Genomic DNA, 23680 nt, shown 5'->3' with positions numbered 1-23680 from the left:
TGCACACAAACACTGTAGGAGCCTATAAATTAACATACTCCATTATAAAGTGAACTTAAACCCTTTTCAAAACCTGGACTCTCTGTATGTAAAAAAGGCTAACAAATGCACATTGCACAATATTTAAACAAATTTATAAATAAATAAAATTAAAAAAATCGATTTTTGAAAGAAAAAAAAATCGATTTAAAAATCTTCAAAAAAGATATCGCGATATTTATGTGAATCGATTTTTTTCTCCCATCCCTGATATGTAATATGGTGTTTAGTTCCAGTCTGCTGGAGAACCTGGTCATTACACTTGTAATTCTGGCTTGTCTCCTCCAGATGGAAGCTGGCCTCTCTCTGTCCCGTGGAGCTCGCCTCACCCACACCCTCCAGTCTCCGTGGGAGATCGCCAGCCAGTGGGTGGGCCCGAGAGAGGTGTACCCCGAGGAGACCCCGGAGCTGGCTGCTGTGCTCACCGCCCTCAGCGCTGCCAGGATAGAACGTGCAGATGTGGGATACAAGGGCACCCAGCTCAAAGCGCTGCTGGTGCTGGACGGGGGACAGAAGGTGGTGTTCAAACCCAAAAGGTCAGCAGCCTTAAAAAAATCACATCGCTTACTTGTATGCAGTGTTGGGCACGTTACTTTTTAAAAGTAATTAGTTATAGTTATTAGGGCTGCAACTAACGATTATTTTCATTATCGATCTGTCGATTATGTAATCGGTTAATCAATTAGTTGTTTGGTCAATAAAATGTTAAAAAAATGTTGAAAAATGTCGATCAGTGTTTCCCAAACCACAAGATGACGTCCTCAAATGTCTTGTTTTGTCCACAAACCAAAGAGAGACTCAGTTTATTGTCATAAAGGAACAAAGAAACCAGAAATATTCACATTTAAGAAGCTGGAATCAGAGAATTTTGACTTTTTTTTCTTAAAAAACTACTCAAACTGATTATTAGATTATCAAAATAGTTTATGATTAATTTAATAATCGATTATTGTTCGATTCATTGATTTATTGTTGCAGCTCTAATAGTTACTAGTTACTTTCCCCAAAAAGTAACTGAGTTTGTAACTGACTTATGACATTATAAAAGTAATGAATTACCAGGAAAAGTAACTATTGCATTTTATAAAATGCCCAATTAAGTCAAATTACTTGGACCCGTCCCCCCAACTCCCGTTTATCTGGAACTAACCATCTCACTCAGTATTCCTCCGCACTGAGTGAGTTGGTTAGTTCCAGATAAATAGCTTTTTTCCTAGATGATTGATTGAACTCGTTGATGGACTGAAAAAAATGCTTAGGCTCTATAACTTTCGGGTGTATAACAGGACTTCTGGAGTCAAGTAACGGCGTTATAACGGGGGAAACAGTAACTTTTTCGATTAGTCGTTTCTGATAAAAAATGAAGGCCGTTATTCCCATCACTGCTTGTCTGTGACGCTTAAGAGCGATTAAGGTTTGAAAGTGTTGCCCTGTGGTCCCTCAGGTACAACAGAGACTACGTGGTAGAAGGTGAGCCGTATGCTGGATACGACAGACACAACGCAGAGGTGGCGGCTTTTCACCTGGACAGGTGTGTAGGCCTCATTATTGTTGTGTGTGACGTTGATGTGATGTGCAGTTATGGTGTTGGTGTCAGGTGTCATGTCCTGTGTCCACTGGGCAGGATCCTGGGCTTCAGGAGAGCTCCTCTGGTGGTGGGGCGATACGTCAACCTGCGAACGGAGATTAAACCTGTGGCCACGGACCAGCTGCTCAGCACCTTCCTCATGCAGGGTGAGCATCAGCATCAGCCCTCTGTCTCTCTTTTCACCTGTCTGTCCACTCTCTGTGTCCTCCTTATCTCACTTTTCACAGTCTCACTCTCTGTCTCACTCATATCACCTTTGCGGTCTTTTTCTCCATCTTTATCAGTCGGCATACTGCACACGGATGCACTCTGCCATATCCTGTTTGGTAAGGGTGTGGAGCTGTACAGTAAATGCAGTATCAGCACCTCTTTCTTTCCCCTTTATTTATTCAGGGAGGGAGCCCTGATTACAAGCAATTCACCAATACAATATACAATTAGGGATGGGTATTGATAAGAATTTAGCGATTCTGATTCCATTATCGATATTGCTTATCGATTCGATTCCTTATCGATTCTGTAATCGATTCTCTTATCGATTCTCATTGGGTGAGGGAATAAAAGAGAAATGGGTTTGTTTGCATTAATGCAGTGGTTCCCAACCTTTTTTGGCTCATGACCCCTTTTGACATCACAAATTTCTGGTGACCCTCATTCAAGATGAGCAAGCTCAGATATTTGTATATGCTGCATTTTATTTGATCTTGATTTATATTCAAGAAAGTGAATGTATAAAGAAAATAGTTGTTTAAGATTGTGAAAAATAATTAGTTTATTTAATTTTTTTTATCAATTACTAGACATTTAAGGCGATCATATTTGAATTCCAGGCGACCCCACATGGGGTCCCAACCCCAAGGTTGAAAACACTAATTAACTAACATTGCATTAATGGCTCTAACATTAAAAAAGTATGGACCGACCTGCCTGGGCAGGTTAACACTAGACCACTGTGGCTGTGGGGCAGCTGTGCTCACAGGAGGAATTTAACAATGTTTCCATTTCATGGTTTTTACGCATCTGTATCTTCTCACTAGTTATTGTTTTCATAACGTTCGTTTTTATGCGGAGTGAGCGAGTGAGCGAGCGAAAGAGAGAGAGAGCGCGCGAGAGAAAAGACACAGGGCGCAGCTACTATTTCACCTGGCTACGACGAAACCTGAAAGGAAGTGGTTAGAATAAAGAGAGAAAAACACAAAGAATAGACATGTAGCCTGTTCAGGAGACGTTGTCCTGTCCTCTCGACGTGAGGGAGGGAGGACCGGAGGGAGGCTCACAGGTTTAGTGATGAGGAAACGTCACTGTCAGCTGCATCTGTCAGCAGCTCCGCTCCACGCAGACACCTCACTAACTTTATTTTGGGAGAACAAACGGTGACATGTGGATATAAACACTAAGCACCCTCATTTATAATGAAGATTGATTGTAACGTAACGTAACGTCATTAATCAATTAATGCGCGAGTTTCTGAACCAAACGGAATCGATAAGGGAATCGTTAAAGCAGACACGCACACGATTCCAAGAATTGATCCAAGTCTTCGGAACCGGTTTTCGATACCCATCCCTATATACAATACAAGGTGTAAACATAAAGCAATAAAGCAAGACAAGGCACAGCATCATAACAACATCCTCTGGCCTTAGACCCTCACATCCACTGAGGAAAAACTCTCAAGAAAAACCAGGAGAAAGCTCAGGGTGAGAGACAGAGGAGGATCCCTCAGCCAGGACGGACAGACGTGCAGTAGATGTTGTTACAGACAAGAAAACAATTTGTAACACGGAATATAGGAAAGCAGTTAACAAAAACAACAATTTCAATAAGTGCATGTACATTCAGAATGCATGGAATCCATGATAATATGCTTGAAGTGATTAAAGGGAGTCAAGGCATCCAGCTGGAGTTGTGACAAAAGATTATTCCATTTGAATGGTGCAGAATGCTTAAAGGCAGTTTTTCCTACCTCAGTCTTAAGGGATATTATGAGCACGAGTGGAGTAACTGAATAACTTCAAAGTAAGTATGTACGTAAGATAAACAGGTAGTTTGTGAAGAAAGGCCTTATAAATAAACAGTGAACAATGTTGTTCTCGTCTCAGAGCCAAGATTGTGCATAGAATTAGACAGGAAATGGTGTAGAAAGTATTACCATGAGATCCTGATAGAAGATGCTTCATCCTACAGCCATCAGGCTTTTTAATTCTCCTGACAATGGTAGATGAGCTGCCAGACAAATGAATTTCCCTTTGGGGATTAAAAAAGGCACTTTTATTCAAATTATTCTTATTGATAGTGACCAAAATGATCACAGATAGGGATGCACATTTTGAATTTTTTTTCTGACCGATAACCGACGCTCGTTAACCGATTATTAACCGTTAACCAATAGGATTACGACGCTGGCGGCACGTGTGTATTTAACGGCAAAAAAAATTTTTTAAAAATTGATCGCTCCAACTTTTATTTTTATTTTTTTGCCGCTAAATACACATGTGTGCCGCAACAACTGATCAGTGCCACATCCACTGTGCTCCGTCTCAGGTTAGATCGTCCAATGTAGAAGTGTTTTTATACAAAGTGCAGCCAAACACCAGACTTAAGGAACAGCAGAGCTCCTCTGTGGAGCTGCAGGTGAAGCGGCTGGAGAGCAGCCACGTCCTCTTTATTTATTTATTTTTTCATTTTTTTCAGCGCCGTTGTTACAGGTGATGTACATCTATGTCCGTGTAGCTACATTTATTGTCTGACCTTCCTTCAGTCCTCCTGTGGAACCTTTTGCTGTGAAATATGACTGAAGGCACATGTCGACACGCCCACATGAATTAACGCCATAAGGAGCTAATAAAAAAAATACATAACCGATAGTAGTAGTATCATTACTACTACTTTTATTTTTACTATCAACATCTTCCCCGTATTTTTAATTTTTTTTCTTATCTTTTTTTAATGTTGTTATTTCTATACCTTGCACAAGGTATGTGATTATTATTTCTTTACTGTGCTTCAATTATTTGTTAGATCAAGGTGAGGTCATGTTATAAGCCTTTCGGGTTTCAGACCTCACCTGCACATTTCTTTTATCGTATCTTTCTGACTAGTAAGAGAGATAAGTAAATGTTTTGTCTTATTTTATATGTGCAAATAAATAAAGTCAAAAAAAAAAAAAGTCTATTAATCAGTCAAAGTTCTTGTTATCGGTTAACGGTTAAACGGTTAACCATGTGCATCCTTAATCACAGATATCAGTTATATCATGGTAGTGGGCTGAAAATGTTGAAAAAGTAGACGGCTAAGCCACAAGCTGAAGTACATTCCAGTGGTTGGGGACTAGTAGCAGCTCTTGGTTGGCCTGCTGTAGACAGACTGTAGAAACACCTGCCAGCTGCCTCGCCACCACACTGGATGGGTGAGGAAACAGCAGCTGCAGCTTTTTTTTTTTTTTTAACCAAAAACAAAAAACAAAAAAAACAATCAGTGGCGAAGCGGCTGTAGCCAGTGAGACTCTCTCTCTCTCTGTCTGGTCTCTGTGGTCGTACAACTCTGCTCCCAACAGAAAAAAAAACTTCCTGACAGCCTTAAAGGTGACAGCAGGGTTTTTACCAAGTGGTTATAGTGATAATTAAATGTTAGATGATATAGCCGCCCATTTGGCATTTCTGCTGCGATATGGTGTGAGAGCAGTAACCATCATGTCATCCCTGTACACAGTAGATTCTGCTATGGTTTCTGTCTTTAGCAACCTGTTAAAGACTGATGCAGCTCAACATCCCAAACTCAGGAAATGAGAAGTGAATGATGAAGTGAATACAGTATCCCTGCCACAAACACTACAGATGTTCAAGGGAAAGTCCAGCAGTGTTACACTTAAAGGTCGGGTTGTCAGTCATGGGGACTCTACCACTCAACATGTAAAGTGTAATGGATTCTGGATGAGTTGTCTGCAGCGTGAGAAAATAACCTCAGATGCTTTGCTCAGCTTTGGTCTGGGCCCTGTATTTGAATACTGGAAACCTTTTCTGTGAGTTCCAGCCTGAGGCCATGGGCTTTGAGAGACTGGCTATGGACCTTCCCAGACTCTGACAGTAACCTTATGGTGGTGTGATATTATAAAGCTGTGACAATCCCAGTACTGTCAGAGAGCTGCTGATTCAATCTGTGCATTACTTTTGAGTTGGCGAGCTTTCAGAAGGTTAGACAGTATGACAATATGTCTGCCACGAGAAAGTTTTCTATGCGGTTTGCATCATGGTCCGGCTCTCTGTAATATCTGTGGGCACACGGCGCTGTAACTGGAATTGTTTCATGTTAGTGGAAGGCAAGCGCAGTGGTTTTCACTGAATAATAAACCTCTTTGATTTGAATAATTTCCTGTCAAATCAGTTTTATTTGTACAGTGCCACGTCATGATGTATTTTATCAGAAGGCACTTTACATGTTTAGGTCTTGACATTAAGGGGAGAAGTGCCGCTTTTTACAACCTGGACCTTATTTCTGGCATAAAATCTGGTGGTTTACTCACCCATATAACTTGGTGTCATTAGGAGTCCTTTGGACAATATTTAGATCCATTCCAGAGCCGTGTATAACAGTGGGAGTGATCGGGACACTGAGATGAAGCCTCTAAATAACACATTATCGGTTGCAAAACTCGTCAATATCTGACAGTACAGCAATCAAGATGCCCCCCACCCACCCCCACCCCGCTACAGGCCTTTGCCACCTTGGTCTCAAAATCCAGGGAAAACCCTGCATTAAAGGGATAGTTCACCCAAAATTCAAATTTCACTCCAAATACTTCCATACTGCTCGTCTGTAATGTCCATCTTGTATTGAAGCCCCGACATGAGAAATTTTTCCGAAAAAAATTAAATAAGTCTATATTTTAAGCTTGTTTGTAGCGGAAGCTCCCAGTGTCTCGGTTCACTGCTCTTCCTGTGTCAGTGCAAATCTTGCGTGATTTGCACTGACCGGCGGAACAATTTCTCATGTCCCTTTAAGTAGTACAATATAAAGAGAGGGAGAGACCTCAGGACATCATCCATAACTCACTGACCATTTGTACAACTGTCATGGATCTTGGTAGAAATCTTCTAACGCACTGCATTTGGAGCTCAACCCATCAACATATCAAAACAAGTACTAAACACTAAACCACCAAACTGGAAAGCAAAGCCCTGTCAACTCAAAGTTAATGCTTGCTTTTGCTTTTTTTTTTTTTTTTTTTTGAGAAAAAGATATTAAATGAACACCACAGAAACACAGTGGATATAAAGCGTTTACACTCCCCTGTTAAAATGCCAGGCTTTTACAATCAATAAAACATAAAGTTCAAGACAACGGTATATCAGTGACCCATCTGTGCACTTCCATTGAAAGACAAAGTGGATTCTTTAGTGGTGAATTAAGTACTTTTATATACCCTCTTATAACACACCTACTATAATCAAGTGGCCCCCTAAAGAAACCTCAGCTGCCCCTGTACAGGAGGATTTACCTGGCCAATCAGGTGATTCAGGAGAATTCCTGTTGGGCTAGTGTTCTGAGTCATTTCATCTGACAACATAAGGAACTTGTCATTGTAGTGGAAGACAAAATTGAGTTTGGTACTCAAACATCAAATCAGCATCTTTTTGCTTATGTATTTTTTATCATTCATTTTGAACAAAAGGTTTATTAATACATTTAGAATTAGAAATAATAAGAAATAACTAGGGCTGATCCAAAAATATCGCTAATAAATTAGCGACGTGCACATCCATGATCAATTTCTTTCTTTTTTTTCCCTTTTTGACACAGGTTCTCATCGGCAATTGTTACATTGAAATGAATAGGCTGCTTGGCATCCTGGAAACCTGCCTGATACGTTTTGGAGACATGCAGTGTTTGTTTGCCATACGTTCATTATTAGGGCTGTAGCTTCGAATATGATCGATTTTATGTCCACGAATAATCGATTATCTAAATATGGTAATCGGGACAGCCCTAGAAATAACCCAGGGAATAAACCATGGGGGAGTGTGTATGATCAGGTATCCGTTTTCACGTGTTCCCTCCTTTTCCCTTTTCTTCTGCTCTCCCCAGGTAATAACACGTGTTTCTATGGCAAGTGTTACTACTGTCGGGAGAGTGAGCCAGCGTGTGCAGAGGGAGAGATAATGGAGGGATCGTTAACCCTTTGGCTGCCGGACGTGTGGCCGCTGCAGAAACACAGACATCCCTGGGGTCGCACATACAGAGAGGGGAAACTGGCCAGGTTGGTGCTGACACTGACATACACTTCTTCTTATCAGCTGACGTGTTTGATACTTATCAGAAGGAAATGGAAATGTGGTGTAAGTGTTGAGGGTTCACTTTTTTCCATCGTTGGAGGTAAGGTTAAAACTGACCTGTTGTTTCCTACTATTAAAGTGCAGTTACGCTCCGTCTACTCCCACCAACTTTATTCTGAGAAGTGCCTCCTTGGGTGGAAATGACATTAAGCTGACAAATTTATGGCTGCAATTCATTATTTATAAAGCAGTCTTCCTACACTGATAGTCATTTGTTTGTAATTCATATACTTATAAATATTTAACTTTTGGTTTTAAAAGCTTATCTATAATGAAACATCTATTAACACACTCAGTAACCAGTACTGTATGTCTAAATCAATAATTGCATAGATGTACATCTAAAGAATCATTTACTAAATGATCCTATGAACCACTGAGATCTCTTGAATGACTTTTTGTGATTGATTCACTTTGATTTGTAAAGGCTGAATTAATCATTTATTAATATAATTGAAGACAATAAAGATGTTCTTATTAATTTAGAGTTAAACATGTATTATGGTTACTTATACTTATTAGTGTCAGGGTAGAAGAATGATATATAAACGATTAATCAAGTATTTAGTCAGTAAGAATAAATGACCAATGCTTGATACAGTGTAGCTATCATAAAGTGTTAGCCCAATCACATTTACAATAATGAGAATAAAGATTAAAATAAATAAATAATAGTAATTATAGCTGCTGCACAGTGATGGGTCGGGTCTGGGCTATTTTTTTTTTTGCAAATTTAGGCAAATTCTGAGCAACAAACAGGAGAATAGGAAGACAGGACAGTATAGTGTTCATTTTGCACCAATTGAGGATCAAACCTGCAACTTCTAGAACCAAAGACCATTGTCTATCGCACTGAGCTAATTGGCAAGTAGCAGTGCTATGGTGGCTTCACAAAATGAGTAAGACATTCACTGTCGTGCAGGCAGATTTGAAACCACAGTAAAAAGAAAAGTCAGTTTTTGAGGTAAAGTTCTGATATGTATTTGTCAAACATCATCTACTATGACTCTTAAGATTTTGTAAATTTGTTTCACGAAGACCATCTGGTATTTTGATGTGTTATCATCAACTCCCTGGTTGGGTCTTGAACCCACATCCTCTGACACCAAGAACCAGCTCCTAACCCACTGAGCTAATTGTCTGGAAGTGAGACATGGCGTGTGTCTTCTCAAATAGACTCAGGGAGTCAGTGTCCAGGCAGCTGTTGTAAAGTTATGTCAAAATGTCACAAATTGTGTTTCTAAACAAAAATCTGATAATACATAAATTGCACCTAGACAGAATGGAAATGTTGGTGATTTGTTTTAATGATAAGTGTTTTGCTTCACAAGAGAAAATATGATGAAATGTCACTCTTACATCGACTGCAGTTGTTCCGCAGATTTCAAAATATTCTCAAAAATTCCGTTTTTGAGATAAAATTCTTATATTTGCCAAACTTCATCAACCACGACTTCAAAATATTCTCAGTTTTTTTCAGGAAGATTGAAAATATATTTAGCAAGAATTTGATAGTATATGTTTACAGTACTGTTTACAGTCAAACGTTTTCTTGCACTGTAGGCTCAATTTTTGATAAATCAAAAATCCGAGAAACAAGTTTTGTGGAGGACGGTCTGGAGATGCTCTGTAGCAAGTTTGGTGACGATTGAGCAAAAATTGTGGGAGGAGATACATTTTAAAAGTTTTAGAGTTATTGAAAAAAACAGAGTGATGGACTTCATAATTTGTAATGAGTTTAAGTGGACAAAAGTTTCAGCAGTATCTGGGCTACATTGTGGTGAAAATTGCAAAACTGTAGCATCTACGGTTGGTTTGGTAGGAATTTTTTTTGAGTTTTTTAATTTAAACGCTTATTGGGGGGGCTTCCTTGGAAGAAGAAGAAGAATTCCAGCTTAGCTGCCCGGACACTAATAATGACATTTGAATAGTTGAGTTACCAAAGATGAGATAAGTCCCAGAATGTAAACTGAGAACTGAGGTCTGACTAATTCACAGATTTTTTTCATCCCACTGTGGTACACCAATAATATATTTTGAGTGTGTGTAATGATGACCTGAGCCACAGATAGCAGGTCAGCACGTCCCTGCAGAAGCTCATGTTAGGTTGTAGGTTCTGGCTCTGGCTCACTATATGCTCAGGCTGTCTCTGATGAAGGTGTTGGCACTCTGTTGTGAGACCAGACCATGGTCATATTTCACATGCCTCCCTCTTACAGTTTTTCAGCCTGTGTGGGCTCTACAATTAACACATTATATGTTCTTTTGACACGAATACTACGGAGCCCCAGATATGACATGAGGGAAAAAAATACTAATTTGTTACCATGAAATACTAATTTGTGGCCACGAAATATTAATTAGTTCCCACGAAATACTAATTTGTGGCCAAGAAATATTAATTAGTTCCCATGAAATACTAATTTGTATTTCCTGGACAGCTGGGCAAGCAAATCGAGCGCACCTTCTCAAACAGAAACAGTCTGTCACACAATGGACAGGGATCAAAAAAAAAAAAGTCCCACACACTGTCTTAATTTAGAGAAAACTATGATTTAATGAAAATGATGCTGTGACGCACAACGCACAACGGATTACTATTTCATGGGAACTAATTAGTAATTCGTGGCCACAAATTATTATTTTTTTCCCGCATGCCATATCTGGGGCTGCGTAGAATACATACATTACATACACACGTTTAAAATGTGTTAAATGTATGTATTCGGACAGTACATGTTAACTGCTAAATGTTTTCACACTGTTTGTCAAAACAGAAAACCTCATTCACTAAACTGAACCTAAGGGCTGGAGTGAACAGCAGTTCACTTTGTAAATTGAAACAAATTTATGACCTGTATTTTGTTTCATTGCTTTTGAAAAACAGTTGATTGAGCTCATGCAAATACATCAATCACAGCTGATTCCATCTAAATATATTGTAACATCTAGGAATCACCCTCAGGTGTTGAGGTTCTTTCAGTCACATGACCTATTTGGGATGATCTTGTACCAAAAAAAAAAAAAGATAGATTTAATTTTTACTGTATTTCTTCTGTTTGTAAATTGCATTTTCACAAATCTGTGAATGACCAGCAGCTATGATACAGATGTTTCTTTTTCTGCAGTCATTTTCAGTTGCTTTACTGTAGTCATTTTGTCAATCAGAACAAAGCTGCTCTGAGAAAAGAAACAAAATACCTGCATTTACTAAACCCAACAAAAGCAAAAATGTAGAGAGGTTTAAAGGAAACTACAGCACAAAAGTCAAGTTATGATCCATACAGTATTCTGTTGATTGTAAAACAGCAGATCTGAGACATGTGAAGTGATTCAGTTTGTGTTGTTCCATCAGTTGGCAGTGTTTTTATGACACAACATGTGTTAGTGTTTTGGTAGATTTGGTGAATTGAGTTAGTGTATTATTGTATTTTGGACATTTGTGTCTGTGTTTAGTTACACTGTGATTTTGAGCATTAAAGGTATTCAGAAAGGAAAAATTTGAGCCCACTGTGGGTCTTAACATTAGTGTAATAACACATCTATTAGATGATGGAGCCCAAATTTTCGAGTAAATCCTTGACAAAAATGGGGTAATTTTTTTACACCCATTGGATAATGCAGGCACACCAACTATGCGTCACGTTGCTCACGATTCATCAGCCACTGCTATTGAATCAATGTCTGAGACACACACACACACAAGCTCGGTCTCACCCCAAACATTGAATTTTCCGCCCGCTCGATAACAACCAATCAAATTTGTTTTCCTTACCCGGGTAAACTCATGCAGCAACTTGTGGAAACTCGTAGAAGGAGGCGCGACAAACAGGACAAATGGCCATTTCTGAACACCCTTAAACTGTTTTGTGTGTTTTAGGTGTAATGTGCCGTGCGTTAACAGTTTTTAAAAAGTGTTTAAAGTATTGACAAATGGGTCATAGATCATAAAAAACTGTAAATGGTTCACATGGTTTCATCTCAATAAATGTTCTACACTAATTCTAATGTATGGCATCTAATAATATGATGTCATATTATAGTAGTTTATTATTCAGAGGGGCTGCCAGACTGGTGCTTTTTCTTTTATACCTGCAGGGCTACAGGACACTGTTACACACACACACACACACACACACACACACACACACACACACACACACACACACACACACACACACACACACACACACACACACACACACACACACATCAGACTTCACATATCAGACTTCACATATCAAATGATGTAAGAGTATTAAAATATGCAAGATAGGATGCTGGAACTGTGGAGAGCAGGGCAGAGAGCAGACTGTACAACTGTAATGAAGCTGAACTTTGCTGACTCTGTCAAACTGACTTGTGTTCAATGCACTTCTGTAACGTGTCTGCATTAGATGTGGTGACAACAGACAGTCAAACACAGGGCAGCAGCCTGACAGCACTTGGTCTGATTGTGATGGATTTGTTTGAAATCTCCAGATGGGAGTACGATGAGAGTTACTGCGAGGCCGTGAAGAAGATGCCTCCATACGATGCAGGACCGAGGCTGCTGGACGTCATAGACACCGCCGTATTTGATTATCTCATCGGGAATGCTGATCGACATCACTATGAGAGTTTCCAGGACGACGGCGGTGCCAGCATGCTCATCCTGCTCGACAACGCAAAGAGGTGAGTGATGAGCTGAAGGACTTTTCATTTCTTTGGTTTTCTTTCTGGAAGCCTGTGGTAACTTTCTGGAAGCAGCTGCTGTTTTCATTCAAGTCCAGCTGGAATAATCACAAGTTGTGAGGGCGTTTGATCGATATTTCTTTGGGATTTCTTTTCTATGATTTTTCTATCTTTCGTGTTCCCGCACCATTTTAAGGGTAATTTGTTGTGCAATATGCCTGTGAATATTCCCATTTGTCCAGGTCATCGTTATCCCAAAGAAATTTAAATCAAACGCCCTCACAACTTGTGGTTATCCCAGCTGGACTTTAATGAAAACGGCAGCTGCTTCCAGAAAGAAAACCAAAGTGGTTGAGAAAGAAAAACAAAACAAGAGAAACAACATAGTCATCCCGTATGTGGCTGGGGTATCAGAGAAACTCAGGAGGATCTTTAACAAACACCGTATCCCTGTGTATTTCAAACCCAGCAACACACTCAGAGACTGGTACATCCCAAGGACAGAACACCACACACCCACAAAAGCAATCTGGTGTATGCAGTCCAATGCAACGAGGAATGCAAAGACCTCTACATTGGAGAAACAAAACAACCACTGCATAAACGCATGGCCCAACACAGGAGAGCTAATTCCTCAGGCCTGGACTCTGCTGTCCATTTACATCTCAAGGAGAAAGCCCACTCCTTTGAGGACAGCTATGTCCAAATCCTAGACAGAGAGGACAGATGGTTTGAAAGAGGAGTCAAAGAAGCCATCTATGTGAAAGTAGAGAAACCTTCCCTCAACAGAGGAGGAGGTCTCAGACACCACCTATCTCCAGTTTACAATGCTGCCCTTTCATCCCTTCCCATGAGATTCAACTATCTAGCCTCAAAGAACAACAACTGTTCACAAATGGCCTCCTGTGACTCCAACGACTGTCGTTAGAACACAGTAGAGCACTAACGAAGTCCAAACCAACTTCCCACCAACAACTGTCGTTGGCACATGGAGCACAAAGGGTTTCCAGTGACATCATCAGCCTTGTGAACGCCCACACAAGAGGTTAAATACCTGGGTCTCCACACCAGATAGTTGGACCAGTCCCAGCCTGGTCAGATGCTACATGAACTGATGAAGCCTCTTGGATGAAGGTGAAACGTCTTCCTAGACAAATAACCAAGTCCAGTTGCGTTTGATTTAAATTTCTTTGGGATAACGATGACCTGGACAAATGAGAATATTCACAGGATAGTTATTATATTTATATTATGTTTAATCACTATGCTGGTGGTCATTTTGCTTAAAAGAATAGTTCACCCAAAATTGAAATTTCATTATCTACTCACCCTCATGTGGACTAAGGGCTGGGAGAAGTTTCAGAGTCCTCCGTGGCTTCTCTGAGTTACAGGGGGTCTCGGCGTAGCAGTGTATGTCCATATGACGGTTGCAAATGGATACCAACTGTCTTCGTAATTTTTTTCGGAACAATTTCACATTTTGGGGCTTCAATACAAGACGGATATTACATACGAGCAGCATGGAGGTATTTGGATGTTTTTTGGTGTGTCTTTTTGTTACCAAGACAGTTGGTATCCATTTGCAACCGTTATATGGACATGCACTGCTACGCTGAGACCCCCTGTAACGCCGGGATTCCACTGGATGCGGAACGATTCCGAAACGGGTCCGCTACGGAACGGCTGCATACTCCGACTCCGTCAACTCACACCGGTTCCGTCCGTGATGTTGATTGTTGCGGCTCCGCCGCACAGCGAGAACACGTGATCTCGCGATATAGCAGGTTGTAGTTTCCATAAAGTGAACCACAAAATCAAAAACAATTAATTTAATCCAGAGGAGGAATAGAGAAACAACTTGGTGCTGACCTGACTTGATTTTACAATCACTATCTCCTTGTCCATGGTGTAAACGGGGTGAAATGATGAAAACTGAAACTGAAAACCTCCGAGCTGCTGACTTCAGGCCGCTCGCTGCCCATTACAACGTTTTCAAGGTGTAAAGCAGGAAATATGCTCCGCTGTAAACATGGTGTATTTTATTTTGAAAATTAACCGGGTGTTTTATTTTGTATTTTGCCCGCGATTTCCTGTCATACACGACCTGCTCTGTGCTGCTTGATGCGCCGTGCTCCGGCGTCCGGCAAAAATAGAAGCTCTGCGTATCTTTTGCGAGGGCTGCCGGATGCCGGTGCCGTTCCGGACCCACGACGCAGCGGACCCGGAGTCGGTGGACGCTGCCACGGTGATTATAATTAATACGTAACGGCTCTGCCGCCGTACCGGAGCGGATCTGCAGCCGTTCCGCATCCAGTGGAATTTAGGCGTAACTCAGAGAAGCCACGGAGGACTCTGAAACTTCTCCCAGCCCTTAGTCCACATGAGGGTGAGTAGATAATGAGTGAAATTTCTGACATCACTTCGCATCGGTGCATTTTTACAGTTAAACATGATAAGGGTGCGATTACCTTCATTTCTGCTGTTACCGTGGTATTTCACGGTGTGACGTTGATCACAAACATCATCCCTGCACAGTCTTGTAGAGTTTAATTAAATCACTGTCATTCAGTGTTTGGAGAATATTTCTCCGATCTCTCTGTCTTTCTGCCATTTCCTTCTCTGCTTAAGAAACTCTTAGGTCTCTTAAAAGTCTTCCTCCCTCCACTTAACAGATTGTTACCTTAGGAGCTCTCTGAAGGGCTAAGATGCTTTGTGAATAACTTTTATCTTTACAAGGTCCTAGTCTTAACTTTAAGAAGAATTTTCTTAGAATTTGAGGAATTCTAAGAATGTCATTCAAATGATGTCACTAAGAGCAGCTTTTAGTCTAAGGATTCTTTGTGAATACAGGCCCAGATCTTTTTTTCTGTCCCTCACGCAGATGGAAAAAACAGTCTGTTCCATTCATTGGAAGCCCACTTTAATTAAATCGGCCTCATGATAGGTCCCTGGGGGCAGCAGGGGGATTTTAGCGGAAACATCTGCTCATTATACAGACAGCATGTTTTGGCTCAAAAGCACAGTCTAAGAAGATCTGTCTGATAATTTCTAAGAAGTTCACTTTCTCATATTTGAAACCAAATTTTCATTTTCAGATTTCTTCTTGTGTTGACATTTTCTGCCATTCTCAGCTTTTTTAAGAACCCACTGAAACCACATGAATGCAGAGTCTCTGATCAAAATCAGTGGAAACTTCTCTGCCTGCACGATTGCTGTTTTTCCAACCGAAACACTCACATCATCATCATCAAGTATAAGTTCTATGTATTTCATGACAGAAAGTGAAATTTCACTGTGGATCATGTCGTAAATTGAACATACAGTACTTCCTGTGTTCAGAAAACAATTTCTCCTGCAGCTTAAAGAATGTAAAATAGGGGGATTTCCTGGTTTTCTGCATTAATTGGTTACTAGATAATATCTCATCTTCATCTAAGTAAGGGGTGCAGACAAACGCAATGTGCCTATGATAATATCTCACAAAGAATTTCATATTTATTCAACAAATCCAATAAATATTCATAGGGCAAAAGGAAAACTCCCTTTGTAGCAATAAGAAACTTCAAACAGGAGCCGTTGGGATGTAGTTTAGGTGTTGGTATGCAGTGCCTTCTCACACAGTAGGGGAGAGCCTGGTCGAAAGTAAAAAAGCGATTTTCTCCGAGCCAATACAAGTCTTGCATGTCTAACTTTATCAACATGTACATCAGGGCTAATCAAATGGCGTCCCGTCCCATGGGCCACATCCAGCCCAGAAGCAATACCCGAGTGGCCAGGCTCCTGGTTGAGCCAAAAAACAAAACACATTTTTGCGAGAATGGTTCAAAATTCCTACTGTAGTTCAGAACGTGAATGCAACACTCCAAGCCGCCCACAACGCAGCGTGTCTCTCTCCATCCGCCGAGACCGACGGACGTCACACTCCACGGCAGGCAGCTGTGGCGCGACACGGTGTTTCTCGAGACGATAGGTCCCGGGCCGCTGCCCCAGTCCAGTCACGCCACGCTCTTTTATTTACTTTTTTTTTTTGAGGGAAATGAAGTAACCAATCATGTAAAATGCAACAACATTAAATACTTATGCAACTTAACTAGCTTTTTAAAGGAGTAATCAGTAATTTGAATACTTTCCCAGCGTAATTTTCCCCAAACTGCTTGATCCTTGTTTTTCACCATGCATAATCATTATATTTGAGAAGAAATCTTCGTTCATGGATCTGTAATTTTTTGAGACTAGTGATTTGCATAATCTATAGACCTCAGTGGAAACGACCTCAGAACCTTTTAGTTCCTAAAAAATGTAATCCAGGAACTTTTGGTGGAACAGCACCACAAATTAACAACTCAACTCCAACTCAAAAAGTAAAATGTCTTTACTAATAGGCTACCAAATACGTCTTTTACTGACATATTCTCTTTTTTCCAGCTGTGTAGATTTGTTTTTAGTAATACTGGGTTTTAAAATGCCGCTCATTTGTCATTACATCCTGCTTATTGACTGCTGAAAATGTCTGGCCCAGCTTAAGGTCTCGGTTTTAAAATCTGGCCCAACTGTATTTGTAATTGAATAGCCCTGGGGCCTCATTTATCACTGTGGATACACCTTTTTTTACACCCTTTTTCCCCCGTTTTGTGCGTACGCACTTTTCTCCGCCAAATTTGGGATCTATCAAGCCAAAACCTGACGGGAAAAAGTGTGTACATTTACATCCATTCTGACCATGGCGTACTGGGATTTACACCCTTTTTGAAGAACAGGAGGAATTGGCGACGCGGCTGAGAGAACTGCAGTGTGCGAGGGAGGGAGGAGAGAGCGAGACCGAGTCCGAGTTGAGCTGTAACTGTGTAGTGGAAAGGGGCAAAGTAGGCCAAATGGTAACTGGTAGTGGAAACACTGCTTTAAATTGTTTGTGACATCATCTAAAAAATAAAAAAAAATTTCAATGCAAAATGATTTTTCTGTTCTGATTTTGCTGGATATTGCCGTGTATCTCGCTTTCAGAGAAATCTCGCTCTCCGTCCGTTGTCTTCACCATCTTCCACTGACGTCACTCCACACATTTCCAGAGCGCACATGGCTACCTTTTTAAAGTATATTTTTTGGCTTTTTGCCTTTATTCGATAGTCCACAGTAGAGATAGACAGGAAAGCTGGAGGCAGAGAGAGGGGGAATGACATGCAGGAAAGGGCTGCCCGACGCGGGATTCGAACCGAGGACTGTAGCCTCTACATGGCTACTTAATATGCACGTGCTGATTTGCATTGACCATATGTTGTGTTTGGGTGTATAGAGGGCGGAATATGAAGCCTGTTCACATCCGCACTTTTCTTGGGTCCGGTGTGATTTATCAATGGAAATTGCGGAGAGTTGTGAAAAGGGTGTAAATATTTTGGGTGTATGCTTTTCGACGTGCGTGAAAATTTAGTTGCACTTTTACACCCTTTTTGATAAATGAGGCCCCAGATCTGTTTTGGCCCAAGTCCCAAGGGAGTCAGTGAAGTAAAAAAAAAGTGAATAAATAAATATATTTAACAACAATTCACACAGTAATTTAGAGAAAAGAGCAGGAATTTAAAGAAAAGCAGCGTGTTAATGAGCTGATCTGCAAAGGTTTAAAAAAAATCCAAATGAGCATCATTGATCGTTCGTTCTAAAAATGAGATTTAATGTATTTTTAAATAAGATAAAGGTCACAATATATTTGTAATCACATATTAACAAGGGCATTGTCAGACATTTTTAATAAAAACAAGAAAAACATGAACAATTCCAGTTTTTACTGTCGTGTAACTTTTGACCCACCACCCTGTTACTGTACTGTCGTCGCCGCGGTACAAGACGAAAGTAAGTGCAGCTTATCTTCAAAGTCAAATTACACTGACGTCAAAATACCAGCTGGTCAGTTTCATGTCCGGTCCGTGTGAGCTGCGGTCAGTCCCTGTGGACGGCACCGCCTCAGCAGGTGTTCTCATGGATGAACGTTAACAGAGACGTCACACCGGTCTGAGGCTCAGTGTGGTGGTACCGGTCTGAGGCTCAGTGTGGTGGTACCGGTCTGAGGCTCAGTGTGGCGGTACGGTACCGGTCTGAGGCTCAGTGTGGCGGTACCGGTCTGAGGCTCAGTGTGGCGGTACGGTACCGGTCTGAGGCTCAGTGTGGCGGTACCGGTCTGAGGCTCAGTGTGGCGGTACGGTACCGGTCTGAGGCTCAGTGTGGCGGTACCGGTCTGAGGCTCAGTGTGGCGGTACGGTACCGGTCTGAGGCTCAGTGTGGCGGTACCGGTCTGAGGCTCAGTGTGGCGGTACCGGGTGTCAGAGTCCAGCTTCTCTGGCCGTAGTTTCACAGCACAGCACAGTCAAGCTCAGAGAATGACTGGAGCTTTGTATCCATCAGGTGATCACACTGTAAAAACATCTGCTCCACCTGAGTGCCGTCCATCATTTTAACAATTAGTTAGTGTTAGCTGGATCAGCTAGATCCAGCGTGAGCTAAGAAAGTTTCCTCTGATAGGGCTTTCACACTGCAGGGCTCCAGCACGGTTCTGGTTCTAGCACTGGTTTGGTTCGAACCTTGGTGCTGTCTGGCGAACCAGCCCGCTTTCACACCAGTTTTTGTTTTTTAAGTGGAACCAAAGTGGGAGGACGTCATTCCGCGTCACACAGGCGGAAGTAAACACAGCAACGGCCAGAGCGGCCCTAGCAACGGCAAGATGGCTGGTCGTGTTGACTTTTTACGAGCGTTTGTGTTACTACTGGCCACATTTTGATGTCAAAAAAGGAAATGACACAAGTTGACATGAGTGACTTACTTTGAGAGACTATTAATTTGTTAACATGAATCAGTTCTCACCAGGTTTATTTATTAGTTATGATGCAGTTGTCTGCACATACTGTAGTCGTTGCTGCAATATTTTTTGTACTCACTTATCATGAATATGTCAACAGCTGACTGGATCCAACAGAGACCATAATCTCACAACATTGGTGTAGATGTTGGTGTACTGCTTTTTATGTTGAGAGAGATGTGGCATTAATGTTAATAAATTATTTTATTAACAGAAGGTCCTTTTTCATACATTGCCTTTGTTTCAACAACAAAATGTAAGTAAACACAAACAGCAACGTTCTGCTTTAAAAACTAAAATTGTCATGTCTTTCTTACAATAATAAATACAATAATTCAAATAATATAGTGTGACAGATGGTGCAGCTGCCTGTCAGGTAAAATATTCATTTTAAACATAAATATATAAACATATATTGACACCATCTTTGCATCATATAAAGTCACACACAAATGTAAACTGTACACTTTCTAGTAAGGCAATGTGAACTCTAAACTTTCAAGTTTAAAATGTAAACAAAAACATCGCTACAAACTGAACAGTGAAAGTAAAGTGCAAATGTCAGTTTCACTCTTGTTCCTGGTTTGGGTTGCTGACACCCTCTATGGCAGAGACCATCCTTTCCACCAACCCCAACAGAGAAGTGGTGCTCTGCTGCATCTGCTGCATCATCCTCTCCTCCCTCGCCTCCGCCCTCTCATCTGACTCCTTCAGGTAACCAAGGATGTCCTGGTTGACCTCTCTCTTCCTTTTTCCTGGGTAACAGAAAATGCGTATTAAGCAATGCAGAAATCATTTTCCGTGATGGCGCCTGAGGTCAGGACGACAAGACGGATTGAATATGCACCAGAACTATATGTTACTTCATATATAACCAGGGGTGTTTTACATTAAAATCCATGACAATCTTTATAAATAATCATTATTATTATCACTGAAATCTAGCCCCAAATACCTACTTCCTTTTTTCTTTGTTTGACTCTGGTCAGGGATTTCCTCAGAAGCAGCACTGGTGTCATGTCTGCTGGTGGAGGGCTCACTGTTGGTGGTGGTGTCAGATAATTCTGAAGGTGATATTAAATCAGATGAGTCATTAGCCTTTTTGACACACTGCATGTTGTTATATTATTTCGACAATATCCTCTATTGCCAAGTCTTCATCTGTGCAATACTGCAATAATCTCCACGACAATTAGTATAACTGCAATGATTCTTATTCATATTCATATTCATGTGTGGTCAACCTACCGCTATCGTGTGGGCCTTTGGACGACGTGGACTCCGCAATTGTTGTGCTGGCTGTGGCGGAATTAAGTGCCCCTGTCACCTCGTTGGCTGGTCTATGACCCATTACGCCGTCCAGCAGCTCATAATGATCACTTGTGTCGCCACGTCCAGCTCCACTTTTGTTCATGTCTTTCCTCGTGTCCCTGTAATCCTTCTTTAGTTTTTTTAGTTTATTTATGATTTGGTCAGGCGTACGGGTGAACCCAGCCATGGCCATCTCGTCTGACAGTTCCTTATAAAGTTTTCCCTTCCTTGTGGAGCTCTCAAGTTTTTCCTGGAATTCAGGAGAAGCCCAGATCGCCACCAAACACTTGGTTTCCGTCTTTGACCACGGGGAATTTTTCTTTTCCATGATCACCACCGCTGTCTTTCCTCCTCGTGCTTGTTTGTTTGTTTTCCTTGTGTTTCTCTCCTGCTCTCGCTCGACACGCCCACTTATGATGTCACGGTTCGCTAGGACGAACCAACTATTTTTGGTTCCACTGCGAACCGACTTTTCAGGCACCGAACCAGTTCTTTTTTCAGTCTGAACGCGCCGGCCGGTTCAAAATCACGTTCGGGAACCAGAACCGTGCCGGAGCCCTGCCAGTGTGAAAGCCCTATGAGAGTGTTTTGTCAATTTGGCGCTAACTATGTACAGGTTAGCCTGAGGAGCAGAGCCATGAGCAGAGCAGCTTGGTAACAGGCCAGACCGCTGGTCTACAGCACCAGGTCTACGCCACCAGTCTACACAGATTATGAGGTGGTGAATGATATTTTGACTGGCAGGCAATCAGAAAGATGAGCATGGAAAATAACATTTTGATATATATTATTATAAATTATGTTTTATAACAATGATAAAAAAAAAAATGTATTTATTTATTTATTTTTTTTTTGCTTTTTTTTTCTTATCTTTCCTCCCATTTTCCGAGGCCCCCCTAGTGCCCCCTGGCGGCCCCCACTTTGAAAACCACTGTTGTAACCCACCGACAGGCCAGTATCTAGCCTCAGATCCTGGACTCAGGCCCCTCCGGCTGTTCCACAGTCAACTTTAACAACTCACTCTTCGCTCTGATGGAATGTGTATTGTTTTTTCCAAAAATCAATATTACATTTAAGTTGAATTTTGTTTAGCCAGGTTTATCATAGCAGATCGTCTGAATTGTTACAACACCACCAAGATATGAAAAGTTATTCACAATTCATTTCTTAAGTAATGGACAGTAAAGAAGTCCTAACTACATCAGCAGAGGAAGGCTTTAACCCATTCTCGCCGCGGTTGACTGAATTTCACAAAATGTTATCCTATTAATAGAATGAAAATAATACTGGTGGCCAGTTGTTCAAAAATCACTGCAAACAGACCTGGGAGATGTCCGCTTTAATGGTTCCCATGAGACATTGCAAAGGGATGTGAAGGGTGAGTTGTTTTGATGAGCACCGATTGAGGAAGTCGGACCCAGGACTCAACTCAAACTATTTCATGTGATTTGGCTTTTCACACACATTAGCAAGAGTTCAAAATGCATGGACAATATGAGTAAAAAGAAAGTGTTTGACTCATTAGAAGAGTTCATCAGACTGTGAGTAAACTGCTGTCGTAACCACCACACTAACCCTGCTCACTTCTGGGCAGCTGAAAGAGGAACTCTCTCCGACTTCCAGTTTCCCACTGTGTTGTAACTTGTTTCCTCCTTTGTGTTTGTTTTTGTTCTTTAGCTTTGGGAACGCCGCTCTGGATGAACGAAGCATCCTCGCGCCACTCTACCAGTGCTGCATGTGAGTACTCTAGTGGCTGAGGAGGTAAAGCGGGTCGACAGTGGTTCAATCCCCAGCTCCTCCAGTCCGCACGTCATCATCACATCAGTGTGTGGATGTGTCTGAATCGTTAGACATAATGTGCAACATACAGTACTGTGCAAAGGGTTTAGGCGCTACCAGTAAAGGGAAGATGCTTTTAAAGGTAATGCCACAAAAATCTTCATTCATCGATTAACTTCATACAAAGTTCAGTCAACAGAAGAAACCTAAAGCAGAACCCAGTTTGTCAGCATCAACGGATCATACGTCACCATAGTCTCAAATTCCACTGTGTAGCAGATGACACTCAGCTGTATCTCAGCACCTCACCAACTGCTCAGCTCCCCCCACAGTCTCTGGTCAACTGCCTTCATGCCATTAAATCCTGGATGACAACCAACCTGCTGAAACATAACGGCAAAAAAACAACACAGCTCCCGGTTGTTGAAGCATCTTGGAGAACATGCCATAGTTCCTGTGTGGATCACTAACCGTGTTTCCATCCACACGTTTTTATTCGCATTAAGCAATATGGAATTAAAAATGCCTTATGGAAACAGGAAAATTCACCAGCTCCCAGAACTGTTTAAAGGGATAGTAGCATTTTTTTTAAAGTGGGGTTGTATGATCTACAAATAGCCCCTAAGTACTTCAATTGTAGTAGAAGACTCTCTGCACTCCTCCCGTTAGCAACGCCAGCCCATAGCCCTGCCCAGAGATTTACAACATACATTGTTGTGAATGGACCCAAAGAAACAGCCTATTTTCGTGGCCTAAAAGAGGGTTTACCTGAAAAAAAATACACAGTTCCATTGTTCACTATAATATCATTTTTTCCAGCCCCTCAAAGTGCAGGAAAAACACAGTTTTTATTTGGACCTAACCAACTGCTGATCGGTGGGCGCTAACCCTGGGCGGAGGGATACGTAAGTTGGTTAGGTCCAAATAAAAACTGCGTTTTTCCTGCACTTTGAAGGGCTGGAAAAAATTATATTATAGCGAACAATGGAACTGTGTATTTTTTTTCAGGTAAAACCTCTTTTAGGCTGCGAAAATAGGCAGTTTCTTTGGGTCTGTTCACAACACTGTATGTTGTAAATCTCTGGGCAGGGCTATGGGCTGGCGTTGCTACTG

General features: G+C 41.3%; 2 protein-coding genes across 2 annotated transcripts in view; one reads left to right on the top strand and one right to left on the bottom strand.

Annotated features, from left to right (window-relative positions):
• The window catches only part of fam20b (FAM20B glycosaminoglycan xylosylkinase), a 31101-nt gene that overhangs the window by 1873 nt on the left and 5548 nt on the right, over window positions 1-23680 (top strand). The window contains exons 3-8 of the mRNA XM_083970650.1: window positions 328-575; window positions 1484-1570; window positions 1664-1773; window positions 7712-7883; window positions 12442-12633; window positions 22466-22525. Coding sequence (XP_083826776.1) covers window positions 328-575; window positions 1484-1570; window positions 1664-1773; window positions 7712-7883; window positions 12442-12633; window positions 22466-22525 — 869 coding nt within the window. The remainder of the gene's footprint in view (window positions 1-327; window positions 576-1483; window positions 1571-1663; window positions 1774-7711; window positions 7884-12441; window positions 12634-22465; window positions 22526-23680) is intronic.
• On the bottom strand, window positions 19764-21376 carry LOC310985272 (uncharacterized protein). The gene is made up of 3 exons (XM_083970828.1): window positions 20726-21376; window positions 20437-20541; window positions 19764-20232 (listed from the first exon to the last, which is right to left on the bottom strand). Exons 1-3 carry the CDS (start codon window positions 21114-21116, stop codon window positions 20045-20047), a joined length of 684 nt encoding a protein of 227 aa, XP_083826954.1. The 5' UTR covers window positions 21117-21376; the 3' UTR covers window positions 19764-20044.

The sequence above is a fragment of the Trachurus trachurus genome (genome assembly GCF_905171665.1).
Source record: "Trachurus trachurus genome assembly, chromosome: 4".
Lineage (NCBI taxonomy): Eukaryota > Metazoa > Chordata > Actinopteri > Carangiformes > Carangidae > Trachurus > Trachurus trachurus.
Note: the sequence above shows the minus strand (reverse complement) of the source record. Positions and strands in the feature narration are given on the sequence as shown.